This window comes from Orcinus orca, chromosome 5 (assembly GCF_937001465.1).
Source record: "Orcinus orca chromosome 5, mOrcOrc1.1, whole genome shotgun sequence".
NCBI classification, from domain to species: Eukaryota; Metazoa; Chordata; class Mammalia; order Artiodactyla; family Delphinidae; genus Orcinus; species Orcinus orca.
Genome location: NC_064563.1, coordinates 145788635 through 145798859, shown reverse-complemented (window position 1 = coordinate 145798859; position 10225 = coordinate 145788635). Strand labels below are relative to the sequence as shown.

At 52.4% G+C, this 10225-nt stretch overlaps 1 protein-coding gene across 2 annotated transcripts in view; it reads right to left on the bottom strand.

Moving 5' to 3' along the window:
• Nucleotides 1–3916: 3916 nt before the first annotated feature.
• Nucleotides 3917–10225, bottom strand: part of ABCG1 (ATP binding cassette subfamily G member 1) — a 60493-nt gene continuing 54184 nt past the window's right edge. For both annotated transcript variants that reach the window (XM_004264583.3, XM_004264584.3), the window contains exons 14-15: nucleotides 9276–9394; nucleotides 3917–8152 (exon numbers count right to left, since the gene is read on the bottom strand). In XM_004264583.3, coding sequence (XP_004264631.1) covers nucleotides 7924–8152; nucleotides 9276–9394 — 348 coding nt within the window. In that variant the 3' untranslated portion in view covers nucleotides 3917–7923. The remainder of the gene's footprint in view (nucleotides 8153–9275; nucleotides 9395–10225) is intronic.

Here is a 10225-nt window from a genome sequence, read left to right as displayed (position 1 = left end):
TGACTCCTGGGGATGTTCGCCCATCACCCTACCCTAAGCAAAGCATCTGGGAGAAACTTCCCCTGGGTGTGGGGGATGGACTCCCCCAGGCCACTTCCTGTGACCCGATGGATTCTTTGCTGTCAGTTTCTCAGTGTCTTCTTCCAAACGAGGGAGTGCGAAGCAGGGGCCGGAGCGCCGGTTCCCTGGCTACTGTCACCATCTGCGTTCTGCCTCCACCACTTGCCTCGGGCCACTTGTCTAATCTCTCTGAGCCTCAGTTCCCTGGCCCGTGAAATGGGCTGGCAGTGACACGCTGGCCCCAAGGATGGCAGTGAAATGAGACCACATACAAAAGGCACCTGACCCTGTGCTACCACATCACCTAACAAGGGGGGCTTGCACACCACCCCCATCACTCTTATTTTTCTTCCCAATTTCATCCAAAGCCATTATAACACCTACCAGAGGAACTTTTTCATTAAAAGAGAGGGCAATGCAAGAATGAGAGAATTCCCCACCGGCTCCGTCAGACCCCAGGCCCAATTCTCCCGGCTGGTCCGCAGGCTGCTGTTGATAAAAGCAAACCAGAGAGAGAAATAGAAATCTGAAAAGAGCGATGTTTATTTTGATTTATGTCACATTTTCATAAATGGCATCTAATTTCAGAAAACAGTGTTCAAGTCTGCAAAAAATGCACGTACAAATTTTCTAAGGAGATCTCTGCAGAAATATACAAAGCAGGACCACGGTCTGTAGAGTCAGAAAGCTTACATGTTAGGGTCTGCTCGGGTCTATGTTCCAATAGACCCAAGGGAAACAGCCAGGGAGACAAGTACCCAAGGGGGCCGCTGTTATTATATATATATATACACACACACACACATATATGTGCGCGTATGTATAGATGTTCTCACCCGGGATGGTGCACACCTCTCCCAGCGTGCAAGCACAGTACTCCCTACAGTCACGTGGCTAAATCAATGTAAGGTTATCCGCACAGCGTCATAAAAACCAGACATTACATAGTTACGCATTAGATATACAGACGTATGCACATCTTCACACGATGATTCAAAGTGTTATTTGCATTGACTCTTGCTTTGGAAGGAAGAACAAAGGAAAAGTGTTAACTAGCTAACCGTTAAGTAAAAGGCAGCAATTCAGACTCAGCTACGAGCAGGTATTAAGCCACTAGGTCTGCAAAGGAAAAACAAACCTGGGTGAGGGGGTCAGCTACACACGCTCACTTTTGAAACATACTTTTGAAACAAACGCATTTCTGGTCACCCCCTTCCCCAGGGAGCATTTGACTAGAGAAACAGAAAACTCCTCGTGTGGGGTGGGTGGTCCATTTTGTTAGCAGTTGGATGGTAGGACCTTCGGCTACCAGTTTTCACTGGCCGAGGACTTGAAATGAGACATTTATGATGAAGCTTGGGCAACCTGTGTTCCAAAGGTTGTGGAAAAGAGACCCCCCAAGGTACGTGATGACAGAATTGTGAAAACATGTAAAGATATAAAAACAAAATATCTACCATGGCCACTGACACAGTCTCATAGAAACCAACCGTGGTACCTTTCAGATCAGGTTGCACCTGGGATGTCCAGGAACCCATGAATATAGGGACCTTAACCTTGACCCAGGTACCCATGACTTTCAGCCTTTCCCTTCAAGGCCAGATCCATTCCACCCAGCACAAGAGAGCACGTGCTGGGGCCCCAAGCGTGGAGGTCGGTTTGGTAACTTCTCCCCCAGAAATTGACAAGCCTGCTGTTTCCTCTGCTTCAGCAAAGCCCTGTTGGGTAAACACTGTTTTCTCGAAAGCTCCACCACGCTGATCCAGGGCTGTGATGGAAGGAAGGGGCTGAGGCTGGACAGTCACCTCACGGCAGGTGAGATGAAAGAACGCTCCCCTCCCAGTGGCTGGCAACAAGGGCTCCCCGAACCCTCCTTCCAGGAGATGCCCTGCGGGACTTGAGAACTGGCCCCCAAGCAGGTGGCAGGGAGGGTCACACGTCACCACTCCGACGCCTGCCAGCCAAGCCTCAGCGTCTCCGTCCCAGCTCACCTTGGCACCTGCTGCAGGTGAGGGATGACTCCCGCCCTGCAGAGGGACGAGCAGGTGGCTTACAAGTTCCCCAGAATCAGATGTCCTAACATCAGTGGACAGAGGAGATACCATTTAACTGTATACAGCATCACGGCCACGGTTAGATTCACGTGCAAAGTACAGGCCAAAGGCACCCACAGGTGATCAACAGGGTTCTCTTCCACGTTTATTCAGACACACCAAGCGGGGGATGGGGCCACGCCACTGAGAGAAAACGTCAGCTGAACGTAATCGCTTCCGGCTTTGCTATTTTTCGCTCGTGTGTCTTGGGCTCATGCCGTTCCCAACATCTGGGTCAAACCACGAACCCCAGGGACGAAATCACACGTTCCTGTGGCCACGTCCCTGGCTTGGCGTGTCTCCCTGGGAACCGGAGGGCCGGGCCCTCCAGCTGTGTGCGCACATCCCACCACCCTCCTTCCCAAAGCGGGGCTCGGCTTCCGCCCAGCCTGTGACAACACTAGGGCACTTTTGTGCTTCTGTTCCTTTCCCTTCAGCTTTACAATGGTCATTATATTGTGGAAAAGCCCTGAAGCCATGCCCCCACCGGTGATAACCCCTTGGCTGGACAGAATGCGATGGCCAGTGTGCCTGGGGTACTTTCTCCTTTCTGACACCACGGGACTCTTTTGAGAACAGGGAGGGGGTCAGGAGCTCTGCGCCTGACCTGTGCTCACTTTAGTCATTTGTAGACTTGGCTGACCTCAGGGTCCGCTCGAGCAGGCCACAGAATGTCAGTCTGAGGAATGATTCCAAGTGGACTGTTCAGAGGTAACGTAAAAAATTAAGCTGATGCTAAACCCTCGTTTCCTTAAAGATGGGGATAAGGGAAGGATACGCGCTAGTTAACAGAAAACCTAGGCTAGGCCTGCAGAAGGATGGGCGTGAGCGCATCACCTTCACGCCCACTTCCTGCCCAGGAGGCTGGGTTTTCAGCACAGGCTGAGCGGAGCCTGCAGGTGTGAAAACTGGACTGTGCAATGGGGGTGCGGGGCTCCCCGACGTATTCCTGCTTCTGGTCCCAGGGAGGCGCGCCAACAGGGACGTCAGGAACATCTGGCTTTGGCAGACTCCGGGGAATCTCCCTGAGGCAGGAGGCCAAGTGCCCGGACCTGAAGGACCATGACCTTAATGGAGGCTGCACAGAAGAAGGGCGGGGTCCGCAGGGCAGGAGGGGTGCAGAGAGGAGGCTGAGGGAGCCCCGTGAGCTTGCCCCACCCCAGGGTGCTCTCTGAGGCTCCCCGTACCCTCTCTCCCTGTCGCTTGGCGGGACTGCAGGGGCCGTGAACTCTGGGACTTGGCCCAGCGCCGCATTCTGCCCTGTGTCCCTGAGGAGGAATGCAAGCCGGGGGTGACAGCCTGGCCCTGAGCGCGCTGCTCTCGGAAGCGCGGCTCAGTGTAGTTCACCCACCAGAGCTGAGCTAAGACAACACCCTACGCCCGGCTCCTAGGTCCTCCCACCCAGGGCCCGTGTCCCCGGGGACCACGGCAAGGGCGGCACACGTGGGGCCCGTGCATCTGGGCTCTGGGCATTTCTTAAAGCCCCGGCCGACATTAACAAGAGGGAAGAGATGGGGGACGAGGCTGGAGAACGGAGGAAAAACACAAAACTTTAAGACAGTTCAACCTAACACGTGCAAGTTACCGAGAGAGAAGGGCGACTGTTGACAGTGGGGTGTTGGACCAGAACACTGAGGAATGAACCAGAACCCACGCTAGACGTACAACGAAGATATTCCAAATACAACCTAAAATTCCCCTTTGCCTGGTACAGTTCAAGCGAGTTATTTTGAATCTGAAGCATTTAACACTGAACACAAGTAAAAAGTTTTACATAAATATTTTATTAGCAGTCTTATTTCTCCAGAGCATCTAACCTTATAGCCACACACGCTGCACCACCCTCCGCCCTGCTGGGTTGTTTTGTTTTGGTTTTTGTCACATTCTAATTGAGCTGGTATTTGCTGAAAGACTTAGTGGGTTCTGACTACACTTTACCAACTGCTCGGCAGGCATGAGGTGAGGGAATGTTCTCTTTCTTTCTTGCAGTAAAGGACGATTGACGATTTAGAAACACCACAGATAATACTATGAGATACATACCCGGATCGAGCTGGCACGTGCCCTCGTGTGTGTGCACACGTGTGTGCATGCACACACTCATAGGCACACACGCATGCGCGCACACACACACACCAGCCCCTCTCGGGCCCCAGTCAGCCCACTGGTGCGCTGAGTTAAGAAGCTAAGGCTGAGCGAAGGCAGAGGAAGGCACCTCTCCACTGAGACGGGGGGTAAGAAGCTGGGCCCCCAGGCCAGCTCGGGACACCCCTACGCCAGGCAATTGAGGAAAGGGGCACAGGCTACCCCCCATCTCAGCTGTCCGTTTGATGACAGCAAGTCCAGAGCTAACCTAGTATTGCATTTCAGACCTTGCAAAGTGTTTTCCTGTACATTTGCACACTATGAACAGGAGGCAATACGGCAAAACAAAAAACAGAGAATTTGGGGTCCGACGTGGGCCCTTTCCCGGCCCTGGACCCGGGGCCTCACGGACCCTCTCCAGCGTCGGCACCCTGCGTCTGCAGAACAAGACACCCTGCGGCCTGCCAGCACTGGAGGGCGAGCCCGCTCTGAGCTCCAAGCCCCTGTGCCTGGGCCACGTCAAGCATGCAGGGATGGGTCAACACACGTCTGCTGAGTAAGTGAACAGAGGCGTGGGTAAGGCATCCAGCCAGCTCCCGGGCCACCCGGCAAGGAAGGATGCTCGGGGCACTGAGGCCCAAGCTGTTCTCTCCTCAGTGAACCCACCGGCGGGCTTTCTACCCCGTGGATTCAGCCTGCCCCTGACCTCCTGGCAGTGCCTTTCTTAGGTGGGAAAATGACCTTTTTGTGGGTCTCCAGGATGAGTTTTTACCTAAAAGCTTAAGTCCTATTTCTTGGTTCTGAAGCCCCTCCCCACAAGGTGACAATCAGATTCCGGCATCTTCTATGTAAAATGTTTACCTGATTTCTTTCCTTCCCATGTCACCCACACAGGAGCTTTTGAAGCATTTAATTCTCGAGCTGATACCCAGCAAGGGTAGGAGGCACAAAATGCTATGAACGTGGACAGAGGTGCACGGCTCCCGAGACAGGGCTGGTCAGCAGACCCAGGCCCTGACGCCTCCGCGGAGCGGACACTAGGACCTAGCGGAGGCCCTTCCTCTCCCCAGTTCCATGGAACAGTGATATTCTTTGGACTTCCACTTCCTTCTCTACTAACAACTGCAAAGGCTGCACATCATTCATCCGACGTTTCCTCCGTCCTTCTAAACGAAGAAGCGCGATCAGACGAAAGGAAGATCTGAGTCATTACATTCAGAAATTACTTAAAAGAAGTAGATTTGGGAAGTCGGCCTGGTTTAAATTCCAGCGTATGAAAGGTAGCACGTCACCGCCCCCCGCCCCACACTTCTTAACGGCACCTACTTAGAAAAATAAAATCAACAAGCTGCTTGCATGTTTTCTTGGGCCATTGCAATAAGCAATGCAATCTTCCCTATAGCAAAAAGCAGAGGGGAAGCATCTGGAGACCCAAACTGCAGCGTCTGGGTCTATGCTGCCGAGGGTTTAGGGTGAGAGAGCTGGAGCGAGGGGCATCGCTGACACTTGAAGACTGATGAAAGCAGCTTTCCAGGTCGACATCCTCACTGGATACGGCCTCAGGTGCTCCGAATCAGATTATCCTGCGGTGGTGACCTCAGCGTACTCGCCGCACTCCAGGTAGCATCCTTGAAAAAATACCCGTGTGCATGTCCTTCTTGGGCTCACAGACCCACGACTGGAAGGACTCACCTGGAGGGAAAAATCTTTCAACAGTGGCCTCAGCTGATGTAATTCTGAGGCATGGTCCAGGACTTCTCCTATTCCCAACTCTCTATTTCACCAGGCTGTTCCCACGTGTGTCTTCCTACGTGTGACATTCATACAGGCAAGTCTACCTTGAAACTGAATAAAGACTTTTTAAAAAGGCTAAGTTTGACCCTGGTTAAGTAACTTAATCTGGAAGGCAACGCCACATTGGTGTAAAACAGTAAACGTAAAATTACATTTGAAATACCTCAATTGTGTTTACTAAAAGGGATCTGAGGGTGAAAAAGAGGCCTCTAAGAACTTGCAAATCAAATGCATGTGACTAAAATTTGCACCTTCCTCATTCTCTTAAATAGGAAAAAGAAGTTCTGGAACACAACCTAGGAATCTCAGAACCTTTCGGAGCTGAACGTGACCTTGAGGACGATCTCGTGCTGCTCTTTACAGGTGGGGAAACTGGGGCTCAGGGACATGAATGAATCTGCCCACAAAAAATACAGTCTTTCATTAGGAGACCCGGATTCCAGGTTCACGGCATTCTAGAAGGGGAAAGCGATTCCGTTTTCCTTCCGAGGACCTTCTATGGCCAGAGTCCCCTTCCACACTGGGGTCATACTGCCGCCAACAAGCACACGGGCGCCCGCCATGAATTCAAAGGCCGTTTACCCTGCAGACGTGCCCACTGCTCCTGTGCTAGAGGGATTTTACTTATGCGACTGTATCACTGGAAAGGAGTTTCTGGTCTGGAAAGACTATGCTAGCCCGGCGCTGAGAAGGTGAAGGTGCCGCTGAGACGCCATGGAAACCAGATGTGGGAGACGGACCCTCCCACGGCTCTCAGTCATGATGTGATGGAGTTCCAGATGCCTCGGCCACACTAAGTCTTCGCCAGTTTCTGGCAAAGGCCTTGGATTCTCAGGAAATCTCAGCATCTTCCCTCCTGTGCAGTTAGCGCAACTTTTGCGGGCTACACCTGCACAACGTTCACACCTGGAGTTTCTCTAAGCCCAGCGTCCCCAGGTTCAGTGGAGGTAGTTGATGTGATATGTCAGGGAAGAGAAATGTTTGTAAAAAATCAACAGGATTGATTTTCTAGAATTTTTTTTTAGGCAAAATTAAGGTGCTTGGAAAGTTAGGAAGAAAAAAAAACCCAATATATTTTGCTTAAAATAAGAAGCACGGGGAAAATAAAAGACTTTGAAAGAGATGGCCAATTTCACCTTACAACTTTCTGTGTAACTTTAAAAGATTTCCACACGGCTTAGTGCGTACGGTTCCAAGGTCACCCTTCAACCTGGAGCCGGCTTCTGTGTCTTTCCCAAGTTCTGTCTGTAAATGAGACCAGCTCAGCGATCAAATCAAACCCCTCTCATCTCTAAACAAAGTATATTTACCCTGAATAATTTTCTTCACCAAGTACTAAAAAGGTACAGTTTCTGGAAATGAATGAAATTTATCGACTTTTGGCTTGGAAAATGACCTCGTTGGAAAAAGAGACAAACCGTAGAAAGGTGAAACTACGAAAACACTAGTCACAGAATGGAATCGCTCCTGGCTTTGCCTTTCTGCCCCTGGACGTCTGACTGCACAGGGATTCCCAGGAAGCTGCCTGAATCCCCGGTCCAGGACCAGAGCTCCCTGGTCAGAAGGAAGAATTTTGCCGAGGAGCCCTCTCGTCACCAGCTTTGTTGCAGTTTTAAATTCTGCCTCAGGGGTGGTATTTTAAAATCCTGCACGTGGAAAAAAAAACCTTTCTACATCTTCTTCTTAGTTACAGCTAGAAAGGGTAATGGAGAGAAGGCCCAACCCAGCGGGGCGGTGATGTCCATCCAGCACTGGACGCCCAACAACCAAATGTGGTCCCAGGGGTTGGGTCACAGGAGTGTCTGCGTCCTCAGGCCCGGGCTTGCCGCAGGTTCTGCAAGTGGCCCTTGGCCACTGTGTCCGATTTTCCTCTCTCTGGCTTTCCAGTGCTTTACCTCTCTGCCCGGATTTTGTATCTCAGCACAAGGTAGGCAGTGAGACGCAGGGAGATGAAGAAAATCCCCAGGACAATGAAGTCCAGGTAGAGCTTGGCGTTCTCCACGTCCAGCTCTCTGAGAATGGCCGCCGACTTCTGGAAGTGGCACGTATCGTCGATGTCACAGTGCAGGTCCTCGCGGTCGAGGCCATAGATGGAGAGGATGACCCCTTCGAACCCATATCTGAGGAAGGAGGTGCCAGTGTGAGGAGGGCTCAGGAACCCTCCCCCCTGCCTCTGCCCACGTCTGCGGAGGGTAAGGTACCACCACCATCCCCCCATCCTCAGCCTGGCTCCCCTCCCTCCCCGGAGATCTTTCTCCCTGGAACACTTCCTAACGACTCCACAGCTTCCTCAGATAAATCCATTCAACGGCTTGACGATGTGTTTTCCAATTTTGTTTCCTCCAAAGTCTCAACGAAAAAAACCAAAAACCCACCCAAAAAAACCAAGAGTAGGTATTGTTCAAGGGTGATACGAATGGAAAAGCACTTTGATTACTTCTGAAATCATACTTTTTTTAACAGTTAAATATAATAAAGGGTCCGATAGCTTTCCAAGGACTGGGGAGCATTTAAATAAAACATTTCTGCATCACCTTTCATTCTGTTCCAGCCCTGCATCATCAGAACAAAGACGCTAATTCTGAGAAGAAAGACACGGGTTTCTGATTTCTTGGTCTTGGAAGGTGCACCTATGGCTGAAACTCTGTACAAGTGCTTTGTTTTGATTTTGTTCTCCGGAACAATAGACCTGGGTCTGAATTGACATTCTAGAAAAGACAAGCTTGTCCACAACCGGGGACCCTGGCTGTCACGTGGAATGGCTGTGTCTGGGGAGAAAAGCTCTAACGACCAGCCTCTCCTGCCGAGGGCCGACGTGCCGAAGCACCTCTGCGTCGAGAGCGTGAAATCTGATCGCCTAAGGGCTGAGGCACCAGAACTGCCTTGTTCAAGAACATTAAGATGCTTGAAACATGACCTGTTTGCCACTGGATTTCTTATTAAGGTTTTACGGGTTCAGAACCTTGTTCATCCCAGAGAGGAATGAAGTTGCTAAGAGATGGAAATATGCAAGGCAGCGCTCCGAGGCACGCTGGACACGGAGCCACGAGCATGCGTGTGTGTGTGGCATGCACAACTAGGAAAAAACAAAAGGCACCGATACTCTTCGGGTTCAGGATCCAGGAAACATGCCGTCGTCTAGCTGACAGCGAACAGGGGGCTTTTGTGAGCCTCTGCACGTCCCCAAGTCCCTTCCCTCTGTCGTCCTAAAGTCCCTGAGGCGTAAGGTGCCCCCGCATGTACCTGACATAGGAAATGTAGGACATCCACTGCAGGTAGGTGGGGATCGTGTGGAAGCTGACGAAGAATCCTGAGAAGAGGAGGACGGGGACGGCCGTGACGGGGCCCACGAAGGTTGCCACCTGAGAGGGGACACAAAGGGGACTTACTCCCATCTACCTCCTCCTCCCCAGGTGGCCCGGAGGCCACAGCCCGTGTTTCTGGACGGTCGCCAGCAGCTGGCAAAGGGCCAGAGACTTCAGGACGGGTCACACCAGGGCCAGGACGGTGCAGAGAAGCACCCTGTTTGGGGAGCGAGCTGGCTGGTCTCTGGCACAGGGAGGGGCTGGGGCTTGTGCCCAGAGGCCCAGCAGAGGGGACAGAAGGTGAGAAAGAGTAGAAACCCCACAGAGCAGGGGCGGCACGATGCTGGACATGTGGTTGAGGGTGCTTGGCTGGGAGAGAGGCACAGCATCCCAGGACCTGATGTCAGCGTGTTCCAGGGAGGAAGGCTCGGGAGCACGATTCCCTGGGTGCTGACTGCAGCTGGCGTGGGCCGAGCACTTTCTATGGCTCGGCTGTGGGGTGGATGCCATCGCTATTCCTAGCCACAGATGAGGGTACCGCCCAGAGGCTCTGAACACAGAAAGGAGTCCATCACACGCCGGGGAGGGGGGCGTCAGAAGGCCACGGTGGTGCTGACTGCCCAGGCTTCTGGATTCGTCTTCTAAGGGTCGGACTGGCCTGAGCACCAGGAAGCCCCAGAGGCGCAGAAGCTGCAAACGCAGCGGGTTTGGCAGGTTGGGGGTGGGTGGTACCAGGCATCCAGAAGGGACACCTGGAGGGGCTCAGGAGGGTGGGAGCATGGGGTGCAAAGGGGGGTGTCTAGGGGACAGCTGAGTGGATCCCGCAGGGGCAACAAAACGTAGGCATTGAGAGCTTGGCCTCTGAGCCGGCTGTGTGACTCTGACAAA